Consider the following 21,778-nt stretch of genomic DNA (forward strand, 5'->3'; position numbering starts at 1 on the left):
CCACCTGTTATACCTGTACTACAGGAGGTAAGACAGAGAGGAACCCACCTGTTATACCTGTACTACAGGAGGTAAGACAGGAACCCACCTGTTATACCTGTACTACAGGAGGTAAGACAGAGAGGAATCCACCTGTTATACCTGTACTACAGGAGGTAAGACAGAGAGGAACCCACCTGTTATACCTGTACTACAGGAGGTAAGACAGAGAGGAACCCACCTGTTATACCTGTACGACAGGAGGTAAGACAGAGGAATCCACCTGTTATACCTGTACTACAGGAGGTAAGACAGAGAGGAGCCCACCTGTTATACCTGTACTACAGGAGGTAAGACAGAGAGGAACCCACCTGTTATACCTGTACTACAGGAGGTAAGACAGAGAGGAACCCACCTGTTATACCTGTACTACAGGAGGTAAGACAGAGGAACCCACCTGTTATACCTGTACTACAGGAGGTAAGACAGAGAGGAACCCACCTGTTATACCTGTACTACAGGAGGTAAGACAGAGAGGAACCCACCTGTTATACCTGTACTACAGGAGGTAAGACAGAGGAATCCACCTGTTATACCTGTACTACAGGAGGTAAGACAGAGAGGAATCCACCTGTTATACCTGTACTACAGGAGGTAAGACAGAGAGAAACCCACCTGTTATACCTGTACTACAGGAGGTAACTCAACTAAATCTGTCTGAGTACAGTTCTGAACAGTCTGGCCGTGAGTCCGATGATATGTTGGGAGATTTGCTGGCTGAATCTGGATCTCTCATCGCTAAGACCTGCAATGTATTTGTATATTTTGGCAGACGTATTGACGTGTGTGTGTGTGTGTGTGTGTGTGTGTGTGTGTGTGTGTGTGTGTGTGTGTGTGTGTGTGTGTGTGTGTGTGTGTGTGTGTGTGTGTGTGTGTGTGTGTGTGTGTGTGTGTGTGTGTGTGTGTGTGTGTGTGTGTGTGTGTCTCGATAGATTTATGACCAGGAGGAGAAGCCTGAGGTTTTGGTAGATGGATGGAATGTCTACTTCTACGATGATCTGGATAAACTGGTGAGTCCCTCTCAGAACATCAGCTGTGGTGTGTGTGTCTCGCCTGAGCGGTGGCCCCGGTACCAGGGTAACATGGTGTGTAGGTGCTCTGTGGCTGGGCCTACTGCAGTTCTACACTGAGATCTTTCTACCCCTCTCTATCTCTAGCCTGAGCGCTGGCAGCAGAGGAACATGGAGTCTGTAGGTGCTCTGTGGCTGGGCCTACTGCAGTTCTACACTGAGACCTTTGACTTCAGAGAACATGTGATCTCCATCAGACAGAGCGCAGCTCTCACCACCTTCAACAAGCAGTGGACCTCCAAGTACATCGTCATCGAGGGTCAGTACTAGACCTGATTTACTCCTACCAAAGGGTCGTAAACAGCGTCTCCGTCTCTTCTGCAAACCCTGTTCTGGATACTTCTCTTGACTTCATTTAAAGTGATTCCTGACTTTAATTTCTCCTTGAGGATCGTGAACTTTGAGGGGGTTTGAGGAGAGGTATTGGTCGAGGGTTGTAAACGTTGAGGGGGTTTGAGGAGAGGTATTGGTCGAGGGTTGTAAACGTTGAGGGTGTTTGAGGAGAGCTATTGGTCGAGGGTTGTAAACGTTGAGGGGAGCTTTGGTGCCGGCGGTTGTTTCCATTTATCATAAACGGTTTGAGGGTTTACTGCTAGGTTGTAGTAAAAGCCTGCACACCCTGCAGATCTCCAGGGAGGGTTGTGAACCAGTGATCTGATCTAATGTTTTTTTCTCTCCAGATCCTTTTGACCTGAACCATAACCTGGGAGCTGGCCTGTCCAGGAGAAGTAGGTATCTCTATCTTACTGTCTTTCTCTCATAGCGTCATCCTCTTTTTCATTCACTTCTCTCCCTTTCTCTCCTCTCTCTCTCCCTTTCTCTCCTCTCTCTCCCTTTCTCTCCTCTCTCTCTCCCTTTCTCTCCTCTCTCTCCCTTTCTCTCCTCTCTCTCTCCCTTTCTCTCCTCTCTCTCTCCCTTTCTCTCCTCTCTCTCTCCCTTTCTCTCCCTCCCTTTCTCTCCCTCGCTTTCTCTCCTCTCTCTCTCCCTTTCTCTCCTCTCTCTCTCCCTTTCTCTCCTCTCTCTCTCCCTTTCTCTCCCTCGCTTTCTCTCCTCTCTCTCTCCCTTTCTCTCTCACACAGTGACCAACTTCATCATGAAGGCGTTCATCAATGGCAGAAGTGTGTTTGGAACAGCAGTCAAAGCCTACCCTCCTGAGTACACTAGTCATATGGTTAGTATTCACTACCTACCCTCCTGAGTACACTAGTCATATGGTTAGTATTCACTACCTACCCTCCTGAGTACGCTAGTCATATGGTTAGTGTTCACTACCTACCCTCCTGAGTACACTAGTCATATGGTTAGTATTCACTACCTACCCTCCTGAGTACGCTAGTCATATGGTTAGTATTCACTACCTACCCTCCTGAGTACGCTAGTCAGATGGTTAGTATTCACTACCTACCCTCCTGAGTACGCTAGTCAGATGGTTAGTATTCACTACCTACCCTCCTGAGTACGCTAGTCAGATGGTTAGTATTCACTACCTACCCTCCTGAGTACGCTAGTCAGATGGTTAGTGTTCACTACCTACCCTCCTGAGTACGCTAGTCAGATGGTTAGTGTTCACTACCTACCCTCCTCAGTACACTAGTCAGATGGTTAGTGTTCACTACCTACCCTCCTCAGTACACTAGTCAGATGGTTAGTGTTCACTACCTACCCTCCTGAGTACACTAGTCAGATGGTTAGTGTTCACTACCTACCCTCCTGAGTACGCTAGTCAGATGGTTAGTATTCACTACCTACCCTCCTGAGTACGCTAGTCAGATGGTTAGTATTCACTACCTACCCTCCTGAGTACGCTAGTCAGATGGTTAGTATTCACTACCTACCCTCCTGAGTACGCTAGTCAGATGGTTAGTGTTCACTACCTGCCCTCCTGAGTACGCTAGTCAGATGGTTAGTGTTCACTACCTACCCTCCTCAGTACACTAGTCAGATGGTTAGTGTTCACTACCTACCCTCCTCAGTACACTAGTCAGATGGTTAGTGTTCACTACCTACCCTCCTGAGTACACTAGTCAGATGGTTAGTGTTCACTACCTACCCTCCTGAGTACGCTAGTCAGATGGTTAGTATTCACTACCTACCCTCCTGAGTACGCTAGTCAGATGGTTAGTATTCACTACCTACCCTCCTGAGTACGCTAGTCAGATGGTTAGTATTCACTACCTACCCTCCTGAGTACACTAGTCAGATGGTTAGTGTTCACTACCTGCCCTCCTGAGTACGCTAGTCAGATGGTTAGTATTCACTGCCTACCCTCCTGAGTACGCTAGTCAGATGGTTAGTATTCACTACCTACCCTCCTGAGTACACTAGTCAGATGGTTAGTAAAAGAGGTCGACCGATTAATCGGCATTTTTGGATGCCGATTGACATTATCAAGACATTTCAGCTTTTCATTTTTTTATTAAAATGTTCCAGAAACAAAATTTCACTTTGACATTATGGGGTATTGTGTGACACCAATTTAAATGTATTACATTTTAAATTCGGTACTTTCAGAATACTTTCTGAGGGTACTGTATATCAACATAGTTTCTTGCTAAAATATCAAGACAGCTGGAATGTTTGATAGGAATATTAAGGCCTTTTGAATTCCACGAGAGAATAGCTAGTGTTGCTATTGTTTTTCTAAAATGTAATTATTATCTTTAGTGTGTTGATAAGCCCATGAATGTAAAATAAACAGCAGGACCCACAGGGAAACCCACCCACTGGTCGCTCCCCACCCATAAGAGCCTCTATATAAACCCTTTCCCCAGCCCTCCCTCCTCCCTAGTCCCCAGCCCTCCCTCCTCCCTAGGCCCCAGGCCTCCCTCCTCCCTAGACCCAGGCCTCCCTCCTCCCTAGGCCCCAGGCCTCCCTCCTCCCTATGCCCCAGGCCTCCCTCCTCCCTAGGCCCCAGCCCTCCCTCCTCCCTAGGCCCCAGCCCTCCCTCCTCCCTAGGCCCCAGCCCCCCCTCCTCCCTAGGCCCCAGCCCCCCCTCCTCCCTAGGCCCCAGCCCCCCCTCCCCCCTAGTCCCCAGCCCCCCCTAGTCCCCAGCCCCCCCTAGTCCCCAGCCCTCCCTCCTCCCTAGTCCCCAGCCCTCCACTATAAATACAGGGTTGTTGCATAACGGCGAGTGGCAGCCTTACGGCAGCATATTTTTGGTCTTAAGGTATAAAATAAAATTTAAATAAGTAACCAATTCAGAACTTTACAATTAAGTTAGTAGACTTGACGAGTAAAGGCATCCAAAACAGTTCGCAAGAATTTGTGCATATATTATGACATTTTGGGACGTTTTGGACTTTCAGCAGTTCGGTAGCCGACGGCTCCTCTCCTCTGTGATGGGTCAACTGTAGGGATTCTTCAATAAAATCTTAAGTCATTCAAGGAGAGACGACTCGTTTTCATGCACATTTTTTCATTGAGAAACCAAAAAATCTTAGCTGTAAAATTGCGCAACTAAAATCTCTGCAAAAATGTCAGAATATTTTTTTTAGTTTTTTTTACTATCTTAGATTCATTCTGACTTTTGAGGAAGTGTATACTGGCTACGGTGTCTCAAATAGGACAAACAGTACTATTGTCGCTTTTTTTTCTCATTTTTCAAGCTAAGGTTTTTTTTTTTTAAGGGAGTATGCTCACACTTGTTCGGTTTGCCTAGCCGCCAGCCGAACTGAAGCATGCTGACTCATTAAGGGAATAAATAATAATAATATGACATGCCTAAACAGTCAAACATAAGATAGCTGTAGGATCCATATATTGTCCATTTTGTTTATGAATTGGCGTGATGTCATCACTGTGTAAATGTTCTGGACCATAGGCAATATAATTATAACAAGTTCAATGCTCAGCAATAGTAGTAATATTGGTTCCTTGTACCCAAACGTGAGGGGTGTTCTCATTTGTCTTATGCTGAGGGCAGTATCATAGCCGTTGCCTCGGCTGTGTGATTGTGCATGGACAGCATACCTGAATAATAATAAACCAGTCATGGGGGTTCTATCGGTCGGCTCGTCCCCGTGTGTGTCGGGTTTGATGTGCTTCTCCAAGCCGTTTAGAGCCTCCTGAGTAGTGGGGAAAATGTGTGTTGTGTTCTGGAAGGTCTTGATGGGTTTTGCCGGGTGGATGAAGTCTCATCTCAGGTTTATCTTGCGTCGCTGGGATCTCCACCTGGTTGTAGGTCTCTCTCTGTTTTATCAGTTCAACACTCACGTCTGAGTCGATGCTGATCCTCTTCCTTGTGTTGGTCAGAGCCCCCGGGGTCCCTGCGTTGGTCAGAGCCCCCGGGGTCCCTGCGTTGGTCAGAGCCCCCGGGGTCCCTGCGTCCCCCCCCCCGGGGTCCCTGCGTCGGTCAGGGACCCCCCGGGGTCCCTGCGTCGGTCAGGGATCCCCCCGGGGTCCCTGCGTCGGTCAGGGATCCCCCCCGGGGTCCGTTGAAAGGTGAACAATTTTCAGCTTGCCCTCCGACGCTGTGGATCCGTTCAATCACGCAGCGGGAGCCCTTTACGGAGCTGACCTGTGTTAATCAGCGGCATGGGGACCCAGCTTCTCTCGCCTGAACAGTTGATAGAATATATTGCTCATGAAGGAAGTTGGGTTGCCCGCTTCCACACCAGGTTCAAGTTCTGTGACCCGCACATTGAATTCATGGGAATGATTTTAAGTGATTCCGTTTTCTCTTTCATGTTTGCTTATCCATTCCAGGTACTTCTGTCGCATTAGTTGTCTCCTCTAGACTTTACACTTTAGTTGAATATGTATCCACTTTATATAAGCAAGTATTTTCAGATTTCATTATTAACAAATGTGGTGAAAAGTACAGAAAATGTGAATACAAGTCAGTCTGGATTCAGTCTTGTCAGGTGAACTGTTGTGTCCTCACCTTTTTGGTCTAATAATTTCCCACCCATTATCAGCAAAAGGTTCCCTTTCAATTGCTACCATGGTTATGCATTTAATATTTGTTCTGTAAGAAACATTTAAATTTAGCCCAATCCATATAGGCCAATTCCCACGAGTGTAAAGGTTAAGTGAAACTTCAACACACTGTGCATCATCTTTCAGCAACAACAAAAAAATGAAAGTGAATTTCCCCTGTTGTTGTCCTTCAAAATTACACTTCAAACATGAATCAAATGGAAGCCGTGTAACGTGACGCCTAACAACATTCTGATGACCAGTATTAATTTGACTGTTGTAGCATAGAAACTTCAACGAAGTAACTTGAGTATGTGCAAGAACGCCTCTAGCGTTTTTTGAGGGCCCTAAGCCATATTTGTTTGAGACTCCCGACAGACCACTAGATTGAGGCGAAGTCCTGATTTAGACAATACGCAGGCTAGTGGTGCGCGGGTCAGCTGTTTTGTTCATCCTGACTAGATGTGATAAAGTGCAAACTCGAGGCCCACACTAGATCCTAACCCGCAAATATAGAAAATACACTATAGGCTACAAAGACTGCAGAAATTGTCTTTTTTTGACAGGAGGTGCACCATTTTTTTTTTCTTCTAAACCATACCAAACCATCTTTGGTATAGTGTTGTCATAATATTTGAATTGAGGAAGTGCGATCATAATCGTTAGGGTATTTTAGGGATCCGCAGTAGATGTCCTAAAAGCCCCCCAGCCTTCAATGTCAGCTAAACCGCTACCTTTCACTTGTTATGCGTTTTTTTTTTTTTGGCTGTGGATGAGAAAGGTAACCAAACGTTTAGCTAAGTTTGTATGCTGCTGCTTTGCCATCAATTAACAGTATGGGTTGCATTAAATAGGCGCAATATTTATATTTTAAGGATGTATTTGGCGATGTTCAATTCATTCGGGAAACAAAACGTATAAACAAAAGCATTCACTGTGAAAGTTCATACATGTAGGACCTTCATATAGAGGCTATGAGGAGCACTTTGTTCAATTTATCCAATCAGTTTATTGGTTTCTTGCTCAAAACCGTGAGCAACACCTGTCAAACTCCAGACATTTCTCTCAAAACACAAGGATGTCGATTCGCACGAGACTAGTATTATCTGTAGGTTCATTCCGGTTAGTCAATGTTTCCATTTAACCCGTCTAACTAGTAGGCTACAGTTCCATTGACATGCCTTAGGCCTATTTGAAGTCCTGTCTTGTGACTGTCTAATTTGTGTAGCTCCTCAGTCATCCCACATAACATACCTGGAACTGTTATCGTCGTCTTTAACCACTTCACCTAATCTTTCCCAAACATTACTGTTCTGGCCCTCCCTTCTCTTTATTGTCAACTCTCCTTTTGCAGCTTTTCTCTTATTGAATTTAACTTTGACGTTGTGCTTTTTTTTTTTTGCCTGTGTGGATTGACAGTAACTTTTTCTGCCCGCGTTAACACCAGATCGCCTCACATATATAATGAAAGGGGGAAAAAAAACTCAACGTAGCCTAAAGATATAAACTGCACAAGAATGATCCATTCATGGATTTATTTTTAAGCCCTTTTCTCTTTATTCGCCATTCAGCTGCACAACGTTTAATTACCCTAAACCAGTCCGACTGGGCGGATATAACCGCGGGTTATGAGTCAACCCACGCATCACTAGTGCAGACCATATAAAGTATAAACGCAGATGGTAAAAGTTTGAGTAGCCTGTTTTTGATTCTGTTGTTTTAAGTTAAATAAAATAATCAATTTGATTATCTAAACAGTTTTGAGTTTAAATGTATAGGGTTTTTTTTTTTTGTCGGCTATAGGCTTCCATTCGGTTATACTCATAGTAGTATATAACGATTATGTATGTCTGTCTGTATATATGTATATCATCGTTATATACTACTATGAGTATATAGTATATTCCACAGGAACAAACACAACCAATCACAGTGTGATGCGGCATATACAGGCAGACAGACAGACTATACTACCGTTCAAAAGTTTGGGGTCACTTAGAAATGTCCTTGTTTTTGAAAGAAAGGTTATTATTTTATTATATATATTTTTTTGTCCATTAAAATAACATTGATCAGAAATACAGTGTAGACATTGTTAACTTCTTAGGGCGAAACTGGAGGGCGCGCAATTCAAATAAATAATTTTAAATATTGTGGATTTTAAACATGTATGTACATATGTGTCTTATAACGGCTGAAAGCTTAGATTCTTGTTAATCTAACTGCACTGTCCGATCTACAGGAGCTATTACAGAGAAAACATGCCATGTGATTGTTTGAGGACGGCGACCCACATCAAAATATTTTTCCACCGGAACAAGTTTCACACATTCACAAATAACGATTAAATATTAATTTACTTTTTGAAAATCTTCCTCTGATTTGTCATCCAAAGGGTCCCAGCTATAACATGTGGTGTCGTTTTGTTAGATAAAATCCTTCTTCATATCCCAAAAAGTCAGTTTCGTTGGCGCCATCGAATTGAATAATCCACTCGTTCAACATGCAGAGAAAGGAATCCGAAAATCTACCTCAACTTTGTTTCAACAAGTCAGAATATATTTCTATTTACTCCTCAGATACCCTAAAATGTAATCGAACTATAATATTTCTTACGGAAAGAAGTATGTTCAGTAGGTAACCGATTTTAGCAGGTGTGTAATGTCTTCTTAGCGCGCGCAAACACGAATTTCCAAGACTGTGTCCTGCTAAAACTGATTGTTGTAATTAGTTTTTGAAGTTACAAGCCTGAAACCTTGAACATAGACTGCTGACACCCTGTGGAGGCTATAGGGATTGCATCCATGGAGCTAATTTTCAATATGACATTTCTCTAGAATTTCTAAAAGGATGGTCTCTCCAAAAAATAAAAATTCTGGTTGGTTTTTCTTTGGATTTTCTCCTACCATATCTATTGTGTTATATTCTCCTACATTATTTTAACATTTCTACAAACTTCAAAGTGTTTTCTTTCCAATGGTACCAATTATATGCATATCCTGACTATTGTAGCTGGCAGCTTTATTAAATAGTACCGGTAAAACACCAGTCTCAACGTCAACCGTGAAGAGGCGACTCCGGGATGCTGGCCTTCTAGGCAGAGTCCCTCTGTCCAGTGTGTGTTATTTTGCCCATCTTAATCTTTTTTTATTGGCCAGTCTGAGATATGGCTTTTTCTTTGCAACTCTGCCTAGAAGGCCAAGCATCCCGGAGTCGCCTCTTCACTGTTGACGTTGAGACTGGTGTTTTGAGGGTCCTCTTGCTCAGTTGTGCTCCGGGGCCTCCCACTCCTCTTTCTATTCTGGTTAGAGCCAGTTTGCGCTGTTCTGTGAAGGGAGTAGTACACAGCGTTGTGCGAGATCTTCAGTTTCTTGGCAATTTCGCACATGGAATAACCTTCATTTCTCAAAACAAGAATAGACTGACGAGTTTCAGAAGTAAGTTCTTTGTTCCTGGCCATTTTGAGCCTGTAATCGAACCTACAAATGCTGATGCTCCAGATACTCAACTAGTCTAAAGAAGGCCGGTTTTATTCCTTCTTTAATCATAACAACAGTTTTCAGCTGTGCCGACATAATTGCAAAAGGGTTTTCTAATGATCAATTAGCCTTTTAAAATGATAAACTTGGATTAACTAACACAACGTGCCATTGGAACACAGGAGTGATGGTTGCTGATAATGGGCCTCTGTACAGTTGAAGTCGGAAGTTTACATACACCTTAGCCAAATACGTTTAAACTCCGTTTTTCACAATTCGTGACATTTAATTCTAGTAAAAATTCCCTGTCTTAGGTCAGTTAGGATCACCACTTTATTTTAAGAATGTGAAATGTCAGAATAATAGTAGAGAATGATTTATTTCAGCTTTTATTAATTTCATCACATTCCCAGTGGGTCAGAAGTTTACATACACTCAATTAGTATTTGGTAGCATTGCCTTTAAACTGTTTAACTTCGGTCAAACGTTTCGGATAGCCTTCCACAAGCTTCCCACAATCAGTTGGGTGAATTTTGGCCCATTCCTCCTGACAGAGCTGGTGTAACTGAGTCAGGTTTGTAGGCCTCCTTGCTCGCACACACTTTTCCAGTTCTGCCCACAACTTTTCTATAGGATTGAGGTCAGGGCTTTGTGATGGCCACTCCAATACCTTGACTATGTTGTCCTAAGGCCATTTTGCCACAACTTTGAAGTATTTGTGCAGATGAACGTGGTACCTTCAGGTGTTTGGAAATTGCTCCCAAGGATAAAACAGACTTGTGGAGGTCTACAATTTGTTTTGAGGTCTTGGCTGATTTCTTTTGATTGTCCCATGATGTCAAGCAAAGAGACACTGAGTTTTAAGGTAGGCCTTGAAATACATCCACAGGTACACCTCCAATTGACTCAAATGATGTCAATTAGCCTATCAGAAGCTTCTAAAGCCATGACATAATTTTATGGAATTTTCCAAGCTGTTTAAAGGCAGTCAACTTAGTGGATGTAAACTTTTGACCCACTGGAATTGTGGAATTGTGATACAGTGAGTTATAAGTGAAATAATCTGTCTGTAAACAGTTGTTGTAAAAATGTCTTGTGTCGTGCACAAAGTAGATGTCCTAACCGACTTGCCAAAACTATCGTTTGTTAACAAGAAATTTGTGAAGTGGTTGAAAAACCCAACCTAAATGTATGTTAACTTCTGACTTCAACTGTAGATATTCCATAAAAGAATCTGCAGTTTCCAGCTTCAAAAATCATTTACAACATTAACAATGTCTACACTGTATTTCTGATCAATTTGATGTAATTTTAATGGACAAAAATGTGCTTTTCTTTAAAAAAAACTAAAAAAAACAAGGACATTTCTAAGTGACCCCAAACTGTTGAACGGTAGTATGTATGTTCCTCAGGAGTAGTAGTAGTAGTAGTATATAATGGTGATGTATTATAATAATATATAACAGTAATTTGTGGTTGTTCCTCTCAGGAGTTCTTCTTTGACCCTGAGGTGTTGACAGAGGGACAACTGGCTCCTAACGACCGCTGCTGCAGGATATGTGGCAAGATCGGACACTTCATGAAAGACTGCCCCATGCGCAGGAAGTAAGGAGTGTGTGTGTGTGTGTGTGTGTGTTGCGTAAGCATGTATGGGTGTATACCCATGTGTTTATGTTGTGACAGCCATGAACTCTATGGCTAAACCATCTCTGTGCGTCTCCTCCCAGCACTGCGATTCCCATTTAATTTCCATGTTAAATAGTCCGTATCAGCTGCATCAAAAATGGTGGCGTGCGAGAAAGGAAGTTTTCAAACCCTCCGCTCTGAAGGTTGTTAGTACCTTGAGCTGGCAGACAGTCAGGAATCCAGTGCAAGGAGAGTGTATCTAAGACTTGGCATACAGTTACCACTCCTTCGTGCAGACGGTGGAAACCTTGCATTGAGAAGGGAAGAAGTCATTAAGTTGATCTTGAGAAACGTCAACCCTCTACTAGCCAGTCAACTCAGAGAAAGAGTCACCACTGGCGATGGACTGGTTAGAATGGGACAGCAGCCAGACGATCAACCACAGCCAGTCACCCAGCCAGACCATCAGCCACAGTCTCGACCCCTCACGTGTTCTGTTGAGATGTAGCAAAGAGGGACTTTCTCCAGTCGCATGTCCAAATCAGTATCAAGTAAACCACAACAGGCCAACACGGCTAACTCCCATCACAAGAACCACCATCCTGCCCTGGGACCATCCTGCCCTGGGACCATCCTGCCCTGGGACCATCCTGCCCTGGGACCATCCTGCCCTGGGACCATCCTGCCCTGGGACCATCCTGCCCTGGGACCATCCTGCCCTGGGACCATCCTGCCCTGGGACCTTCCTATCCTGGGACCATCCTGCCCTGGGACCATCCTGCTCGAACCATCCTACCCCATCATGCCACAACAGGCCAACACACATAATAAGAACCACCATCCTGCTCTGGCTGCTCTGTCCAGAGCTGAAATCCCAACAGTCTCACTGCCAAGCCCCACCCGTCAACATCCCCTTCAAAACCACACCAGCTGGTGTTACTGTTGTCTATTGGCCCTGGGACAGGAAGTTCCATCCTGGACACCGGGGTAATCCGCTGCTCAATGAGAAGCTGTGGAACGAGGTGAAAGGTCCACAATACAACACGAAGCCTGCTTTTTGAAGTCATTTCGGTTTAGATTATTTGCATTGAATGCTGTAACACAGAATAAAACCATGAATAAAAGTCCCATGATGGTTGTGACTGACCATTACTGCTGATCACTCATTAACCAGCAGTTATTCACATTACTTTAATATTTCAGTTGTGTATATTACATTTACTTTATGACTTTCATTCCATCTCATCTCTATCAAGCTGCTGTATATGCTGTCTGACAAAATCACTATTTTAGCATTTCTTCAAAGTAAAAAGCATACTTTTATGACTGCTGAATACCAACTATCAATCACTTACATAATGTATTTTCAGGTAGAGATACCTGGTTAAGGTACAGCTGTTCTCTATGTCCCAGCTTCCTCTTCTGTAGCAGGCATAAAGGAAACACAGACTGGACAAGTAGACACGCAATGGATTATGGTCATTGTAGTTAATGACCATGTTTTATGCGCTAAACTATGTAGAATATTGGCCTGTTGGAAACTACAACTCCCTACTACATCACACAGTTCTGTCTGGATCTGATTTATCTCTAGAGAAACTACAACTCCCTACAACATCACACAGTTCAGGCTGGATCTGATTTCTCTCTAGAGAAACTACAACTCCCTACTACATCACACAGTTCAGGCTGGATCTGATTTCTCTCTAGAGAAACTACAACTCCCTACTACATCGCACAGTTCAGTCTGGATCTGATTTCTCTCTAGAGAAACTACATCACACAGTTCAGGCTGGATCTGATTTATCTGTAGAGAAACTGTGCAATGTGCACATCGAGCTCACCGAAGGGAAGAAGAAAAAAAAATATGAATGAAATGGAATTCAAATAATTGAGCCGACATCAGTCAATCAGTTGTTAAAATAAGCGATATTTTGGTTAATCGCTCAGCACTAATGAACATGGAAGCTGGGATGCAGCGGGCTGCTAAAGCACAAGATATTCCTTAAACAGGAAATGCCTATCAAGCAGAAGTCATATCATTTGTCCCCAGAAAAGCACATCATCCAAAAGGGACTAATTTAATGATATGTTGATATAATCCATGTGGATCCTGAAAAGACCAAGGCTGTACAAGACTTCCCTGTGCCAACCACCCTCAAAGCCCTTCAATTGTTCCTTGGGATGGCAGGATGGGTTTGTGTCAAACTTCTCCCTGGTGGCAGAACCACTCAACGCGTTGAAGCGGAAAAGAGCGAAGTTCTGATGACCAGCATAGTGCCAGAGATCCTGCTGATGAAGCTCTACTGAACTGGCCAAATCTCAGCCTAGATAAACTCGGCAAAAAAAGAAACGTCCTCTAACTGTCCAACTGCATTTATTTTCCAGCAAACTTAACATGTGTAAATATTTGTATGAAAATAAGATAAAGCAACTGCGACAAACTCAACAAGTTCCACAGACATGTGACTAACAGAAATTGAATAATGTGTCCCTGAACAAAGGGGGGGTCAAAATCAAAAGTAACAGTCAGTATCTGGTGTGGCCACCAGCTGCATTAAGTACTGCATTAATCTCCTCCTCATGGACTGCACCAGATTTGCCAGTTCTTGCTGTGAGATTTTACCCCACTCTTCCACCAAGGCACCTGCAAGTTCCCGGACATTTCTGGGGGGGAATGGCCCAGGCCCTCACCCTCCGATCCAACAGGTCCCAGACGTGCTCAATGGGATTGAGATCCGGGCTCTTCGATGGCCATGGCATGACATTGACATTCCTGTCTTACAGGAAATCACGCACAGAACGAGCAGTATGGCTGGTGGCATTGTCATGCTGGAGGGTCATGTCAGGATGAGCCTGCAGGAAGGGTACCACATGAGGGAGGAGGATGTCTTCCCTGTAACGCACAGCATTGAGATTGCCTGCAATGACGCCAAGCTCAGTCCGATGATGCTGTGACACACCTCCCCAGACCATGACGGACCCTCCACCTCCAAATCGATCCCGCTCCAGAGTACAGGCCTCGGTGTAAAGCTCATTCCTTCGATGATAAACGCGAATCTGACCATTTTTACATTTACATTTTAGTCATTTAGCAGACGCTCTTATCCAGAGCGACTTACAGTAGTGAATGCATACATTTCATAAATTTTTTGTTCCCGTACTGGTCCCCCGTGGGGATCGAACCCACAACCCTGGCGTTGCAAACACCATGCTCTACCAACTGTCTCACCCCTGGTGAGACAAAACCGCAACTCGTCAGTGAAAAGCACTTTTTGCCAGTCCTTTCTGGTCCAGCGATGGTGGGTTTGTGCCCATAGGTGACGTTGTTGCCAGTGATGTCTGGTGAGGACCTGCCTTACAACAGCCCTCAGTCCAGCCTCTCTCAGCCTATTGCGGACAGTCTGAGCACTGATGGAGGGATTGTGCGTTCCTGGTGTAACTCAGGCAGTTGTTGTTGCCATCCTGTACCTGTCCCGCAGGTGTGATGTTCGTATGTACCGATCCTGTGCAGGTGTTACACGTGGTCTGCCACTGCGAGGACGATCAGCTGTCCGTCCTGTCTCCCTGTAGCGCTGTCTTAGGCGTCTCGCAGTACGGACATTGCAATTTATTGCCCTGGCCACATATGCATGCCTCATTGCAGCATGCCTAAGGCACGTTCACGCAGATGAGCAGGGACCCTGGGCATCTTTCTTTTTGTGTTTTTCAGAGTCAGTAGAAAGGCCTCTTTAGTGTCCTAAGTTTTCATAACTGTGACCTTAATTGCCTACCGTCTGTAAGCTGTTAGTGTCTTAATGACCGTTCCACAGGTGCATGTTCTTTAATTGTTTGTTTCATTGAACGAGCATGGTAAACAGTGTTTAAACCCTTTACAATGAAGATCTGTGAAGTTATTTGGATTTTTACGAATTATCTTTAAAAGACAGGGTCCAGAAAAAGGGACGTTTCTTTTTTTTGCTGAGTTTGTAAAGTCACGTCTGAAACTGTCAGGTTTGTCAAATGTACAAACCAGAAGGCCGGAAGACTGCTGGCAAGTTGCAGCAAACCGTGATTACACATCACTGGAAAATGTTAGGAGTGGATTTAATGGGTTCATTTCCTAGAAGCTCGAATCGGAATGTGTACATGCTTGTTTTTGTCGATTACTCTTCCAAGCGGGTGGAGCTCTTTGCGCTTTGACAGGCCACAGCAAGGACAGTTTCTAACATCCTCACGAAAGAGATCCTGACTCGCTGGATAATGCCTGATCTTGTCCATGTCTCAAGCCTTATGGTGTGTTTCCCCTCGGCTGAGGAATTGGAGGAGATGAGCGCTGCAAGGTCCTGGATATCTTTGGAGAGACAAGTGAGGAGAATTTTTCTCGGTTTCCCAGACCAAGATCTGCCTTTTATGGCAATGGTTGGCTTTTTCCAGGGGAGGGGTGTGCGACGGCCTCAGATTTGTCCTGACTGCCTCGGTGCGTCTCCACTCTTCACTGTGCTTCACCTTTAATTCCCAATTAAATAGCCAGAATCAACTGCATAAAAATGGTGACGGTGGTGCGCGAGAGGAAGTTTTCAAACCCTCAGCTCTGAAGCTTCTTGTTTTACCCTTTTTTTGTTTGGTTCTTAAAAGTGCCCTGTAGCCATACCTCAAGAAAGCGATAATGGCGCCAACATTCCTAAACAGATTACAATAATAAATAAATAAACAGATTACAATAATAAATAAACAGATTACAATAATAAATAAACAGATTACAATAATAAATAAACAGATTACAATAATAAATAAATAAACGATTACAATAATAAATAAATATATTACAATAATAAATAAACAGATTACAATAATAAATAAACAGATTACAATAAACAAACAGATAATTTATTATTGTAAACAGATTACAATAATTAATAAATAAACAGATTATTTATTAGTGATTATTTATTATTGTAAACAGATTACAATAATAAATAGATTACAATAACAGGCAAATCTCCGTTCTCTGGAGTTCTATTGTTGGATCAGATTTACTCACGGACTTGACTGACAGATGCTAATCATTTGTATTGATGTGTGGAACAAACGTTTATGGTTTGCGTGGGACTGGTTTTTCACATCGCTTATTGATGAACGTTGCGTGCTCATAAGGTCAAATATGTTCACTTGAATAATGATTATTTTTGTGACTGATATTGTTTGTATGATCATATATTTTGTTATTTTAATACAAAAAAAATGCAAAAAGAACACCATTGTTTTGGAGTTATTTATTTCAATGTTAAAGGTTTATGAAAAGTTTCTATTCCACGAATGACTTTTTTTCCACGAGTCCTTTGTATTGGGTCTAGACATGACAGTTACGGAGAAATCCAACATTTCTCTGGTAGGCATGATCTTCCTGGCGCCCCCTAACTAAACTCAGGAGTTAAGTCAAAACTGTTAGCGTCTGTGTGCATAATCATCTCCTCCTCTCCAGGTCTAGGCAGCGTCGTGAGCAGGAGGACCGAGCAGAGGGAAGGAGGGACTGGGCGGAAGGGGGCAGGGAACATCGTCAGGGTGAATACTGGAGAAGACAGGACGAGAAACGGTGCTGCTTCCTGTGTGGAAGCCATGCCCACATTAAGAAAGACTGCCCCCAGTACAGAGGACCTGCCTTTTCTTCACCTCCCTCTACTAGCCACATGAGGAATTTGAGAGAGAGAAAAACAGGTATGATGAATACTCGCAGAAACATTGACGTTCACTCACACGCCTGGTCTAACCCTAGTGTGTTTATTTGTCCAGGACTCTCCTCAACCTGGTCTAACCCTAGTGTGTTTATTTGTCCAGGACTCCCCTCAACCTGGTCTAACCCTAGTGTGTTTATTTGTCCAGGACTCTCCTCAACCTGGTCTAACCCTAGTGTGTTTATTTGTCCAGGACTCTCCTCAACCTGGTCTAACCCTAGTGTGTTTATTTGTCCAGGACTCTCCTCAACCTGGTCTAACCCTAGTGTGTTTATTTGTCCAGGACTCTCCTCAACCTGGTCTAACCCTAGTGTGTTTATTTGTCCAGGACTCCCCTCAACCTGGTCTAACCCTAGTGTGTTTATTTGTCCAGGACTCTCCTCAACCTGGTCTAACCCTAGTGTGTTTATTTGTCCAGGACTCCCCTCAACCTGGTCTAACCCTAGTGTGTTTATTTGTCCAGGACTCTCCTCAACCTGGTCTAATCCTAGTGTGTTTATTTGTCCAGGACTCTCCTCAACCTGGTCTAACCCTAGTGTGTTTATTTGTCCAGGACTCCCCTCAACCTGGTCTAACCCTAGTGTGTTTATTTGTCCAGGACTCCCTCCCCTCAACCTGTTCTAATCCTAGTGTGTTTATTTGTCCAGGACTCCCCTCAACCTGGTCTAATCCTAGTGTGTTTATTTGTCCAGGACTCTACTCAACCTGGTCTAATCCTAGTGTGTTTATTTGTCCAGGACTCTCCTCAACCTGGTCTAATGCTAGTGTGTTTATTTGTCCAGGACTCCCCTCAACCTGGTCTAACCCTAGTGTGTTTATTTGTCCAGGACTCTCCTCAACCTGGTCTAATGCTAGTGTGTTTATTTGTCCAGGACTCTCCTCAACCTGGTCTAATCCTAGTGTGTTTATTTGTCCAGGACTCTCCTCAACCTGGTCTAATCCTAGTGTGTTTATTTGTCCAGGACTCTCCTCAACCTGGTCTAATCCTAGTGTGTTTATTTGTCCAGGACTCTCCTCAACCTGGTCTAATCCTAGTGTGTTTATTTGTCCAGGACTCTCCTCAACCTGGTCTAATCCTAGTGTGTTTATTTGTCCAGGACTCTCCTCAAACTGGTCTAATGCTAGTGTGTTTATTTGTCCAGGACTCTCCTCAACCTGGTCTAATCCTAGTGTGTTTATTTGTCCAGGACTCTCCTCAAACTGGTCTAATGCTAGTGTGTTTATTTGTCCAGGACTCTCCTCAACCTGGTCTAATGCTAGTGTGTTTATTTGTCCAGGACTCTCCTCAACCTGGTCTAATGCTAGTGTGTTTATTTGTCCAGGACTCCCCTCAACAGGAGGAAAAAAAGAAGCAACAACAAAATATGATTGAGTCCACAAGCAGGTCATTGTCCAAATATTTTACTGTAATTTCACAGAAACTTTTCAAAATCAATGTCAATGTTTTCAGTAGCTTTACATTACAGCATTGTGTTACCTTCCTTAAGCGTTAGTCCATCTCATCCCTGCTATCTTCCATAATGCTATATTGCATCCACATGTGTTCCAGGCAGTCTAGCCAGCAGACATATGGGTCTGTCTCGTCCCAGAAGGAGCCCAGTGAACTGAGGAGAGGGCGAGCGAGAGAGGCAGCTCTAGCCCCAAACCTCTGGGTTCTACTCTACTCCACTCCCTTTGAGGTCTGACCTCCAGTCCACCAGCCTGAACCTAGAACACCCGGAACTCAGAACCCCACCCGTTGGAACCCTGACGTGGAACCCCAGTGGATGGTGGCAGAGCCTGAGAGCCCAAATGGCACCCTAATCCCTATATATTAGACTACTTATCACCAGGGCTTTACGTTTGACCAGAGCCCTCGTCATAAGTAGTGCACTACATAGGAAATAGGGTGCCATTTGGGACATAGAGGGTATTTTATGTTTTAACTACCCCTCCTGCCTCAGAGGAACTTTTTAAAGTGTTGTATTGTGTTTTAACTGAAAAGCCATTTTGCATGCTCTAAGTTGATTTTTATTTTTTAAATCTTATTTTAAAAGTGATTATTTGTTAGATTTGTCTCGGACAATGACGTCCTCCCAAACACCCCTCTCTCTTCCACTTTGTCTAGTCAAATCCAGTTTGAGCCAGGCTGTGCGTTTGTCTGCTCATCTCTGTACGTGTGTGGAAATAAAGGGTGAATCTGTATTCAGAGGTGGAGGAACGGCCCTGAAACAACAGATGGGTTCTTTAGATTATAATGGACAGTTTTATATTACATTGTCTCCTCCATGCCAGAGTCTCCAAACATGGTAGCTAGCTAAAGATGAATTCCATTCTGCTTCTGCCTGCTCCCTCTGAACAGGTGCAGAATATATGGCTCTGTATTGGGTTACTAGAATCCAACCCCCATGTGTGTAGATCTGAGAGGACTGGATAGATATAAGCAATATGGTAAAACATTAAATGACAACCTAAGTCTATCAGAGGGGAGGGTGTGACACCATATTGCCTATATACCGAACCACTTGTCCTTTATGATCTACACCAGGGGTTTGGGTTGATTTTGGGGTGCAGGGAAAAACCGGGAACATGTTTTTTGTTTTTACGTTGCCTTTTTGTGGCCACGGTGCCTCTGATTGGTGGGCCTGGTAGCTGTAATGTCAGATTCTGTCCGCTCTGGTCTGGGATGCTCGTGTTCTGAGACCTGCTTTATAAATAAACTTTCTTTACAAAAAAAGAAACATGCCATTTTCATTTAATGTCCTGAAGATGTTAAGTGTATTTTTCTACCGTTGAAGTTTAGAAGAAGATAACATTACACAATGATCAGAGGTTAAAGGAAAATTCCACCTAAAAAAACATATTTTGGTATTTGCTTCATTAGTCCATTCAACAATCAAGTTTTTAAGATGTATAACTTTCAAAATCCAGAAATCATCCCTGTATGATGCATTTTTCTTACCATTTGGCTACATCATAAGATGCAAAACGCATTATACAGGGATGATTTTTGTATTTTGAAAGTTACATATCTTAAACTTGATTTACTGACAAGCTAAACATTTTTTATTTATTTTTCACTCATCCAAAGATATGAAGTTTCTTTAAAAATATTTATCCAATGCCTGCTATGTTTTTGGACGACACGGTGATGTCATCGCTGCTTCCTGTGCTCCTACCAGTGTTGCCATGTTTGCAGTTTTCATGCCATATTGGGCTACTTTGAAAATGATGTCGCGGGTTAAAATGTATTGGTCGCTTGTTGTTGGCTATTTCTAAGTTACGCCGCGGTCGCCATGACATTTCTCTTAAAATATATATTATTTCACTGTGACGTGTGTGAGTGAGAGAGAGAGAGAGCGAGAGAGTGAGAGAGAGAGTGAGGGAGAGAGGGAGAGAGAGACCAAACACTGGAAAACTATTTTGGTCCCACTACAGAGCATTACATAAATCCTCTCAGTTGGTGGTTTAAACTGCATTCTGATGTTGACTGCTTAAAGAAAAACGGTATCAAGGGAAGTGCTTTATGCATGTTCAGTTCTTGGGGCGCCGGGGGAATCTGAAATGGAAGTTGGGTAGCCTTGTATTATTATGAACGCATTAGATTGATGTAACAGTCAGATTAGGCTACAGGTAAAACAAATTCTACTAAATAAACACTGGCTGTGGTTGACAAACATTCAGTCCATATACATATTATTAACATTTCATTCCTCAGTAGTCTATCCCAGCAGGCTATTGGGGGAAACAAGCACTTCTAATAAACCCAGATTTGAGTCTGTAGCCTATGCCTATTGAAAAGTGAAGTCAATCTCGCAAATGTGCCATTTTTATAAGGGGTTGTCGTAACAGCACAATGGCCAGAAAATAGCCTAACATTTTTTTTTTTTTAATGTTCATCCAAGTTTTTATTGCTCTGATTTTGAGATCCTCTGTCCAATTTTCATCAGTCAAAGTCTTGTCATATTTATCTATCGTTATGCACATGCGCAAAGGGGATTTATTTACAATTACAAACCTGGTTCGAGCCCTGAATGCTGATTGGCTGAAAGGTATGACGAAACGTTAGTTTTTACTGTACTAATTACGCTGGTAACCAGTTTAGAAATAAGCAATAAGGCACCTCGGGGCTTTCGGTATATTGCCAACATACTACGGCTAACGGCTGTATCCAGGCACTCCGCGATGCTGTTCTTAATACCGACGCCCTTAGCCGTGGTATATTGGCCACATACCAAACCCCCTTGTGCCTTATTGCTTAATCATAGCAGTCAAGCGAGTTAAATCAACGTCCATTGATGGAAAAGGATCTGGCTTGTTAATAAGGGACGATTATCTTGTCACATATTTAAATTCCTTTACGTAATTTGTGTTTTTATTTAACCTTTAACCTTTTTTTAACTAGGCAAGTCAGTTAAAAACGAATTCTTATTTACAATGACGGCCTACATATGTCATAGCTTGCAATTCTTATTTTGAGGAAACCCGAATTTTGCTTCTAACGACGTTACAAGTTACCATGATTTTTATTTATTTATTTTTATTTCACCTTTATTTAACCAGGTAGGCAAGTTGAGAACAAGTTCTCATTTACAATTGCGACCTGGCCAAGATAAAGCAAAGCAGTTTGACACATACAACAACACAGAGTTAGACATGGAGTAAAACAAACATACAGTCAATAATATAGTAGAAAAATAAGTCTATATACAAAGTGAGAAAATGAGGTGAGATAAGGGAGGTAAAGGCAAAAAAAGCCATGGTGGCAAAGTATATACAATATAGCAAGTAAAACACTGGAATGGTAGATTTGTAGTGGAAGATAGTGCAAAGTAGAAATAATGGGGTGCAAAGGAGCAAAATAAAGTAGGGGAAAAGGTAGTTGTTTGGGCTAAATTATAGATGGGCTATGTACAGGTGATCGTCCTTAATTGGCTCGATAACGTTATGGAAA

General features: G+C 43.1%; 1 protein-coding gene across 3 annotated transcripts in view; it reads left to right on the plus strand.

The window, feature by feature from the left end:
• tut7 (terminal uridylyl transferase 7) overlaps window positions 1-19,565 on the plus strand; it is a 47,941-nt gene extending 28,376 nt beyond the window's left edge. Inside the window, exons 22-29 of one of the 3 annotated variants that reach the window (XM_082961583.1) lie at window positions 972-1,049; window positions 1,197-1,368; window positions 1,790-1,837; window positions 2,189-2,280; window positions 10,995-11,110; window positions 16,596-16,828; window positions 18,168-18,229; window positions 18,395-19,565. In XM_082961583.1, the coding sequence (XP_082817709.1) occupies window positions 972-1,049; window positions 1,197-1,368; window positions 1,790-1,837; window positions 2,189-2,280; window positions 10,995-11,110; window positions 16,596-16,828; window positions 18,168-18,217 (789 nt within the window). In that variant the 3' untranslated portion in view covers window positions 18,218-18,229; window positions 18,395-19,565. Of the gene's footprint in view, window positions 1-971; window positions 1,050-1,196; window positions 1,369-1,789; window positions 1,838-2,188; window positions 2,281-10,994; window positions 11,111-16,595; window positions 16,829-16,948; window positions 17,485-18,167; window positions 18,230-18,394 lie in introns of those variants that run through there. The other 2 variants (XM_082961582.1, XM_082961581.1) reach the window with 2 other exon arrangements.
• The last annotated feature ends 2,213 nt before the right edge of the window (window positions 19,566-21,778 follow it).

The sequence above is a fragment of the Salmo salar genome, chromosome 15 (genome assembly GCF_965601325.2).
Source record: "Salmo salar chromosome 15, fSalSal1, whole genome shotgun sequence".
NCBI classification, from domain to species: domain Eukaryota; kingdom Metazoa; phylum Chordata; class Actinopteri; order Salmoniformes; family Salmonidae; genus Salmo; species Salmo salar.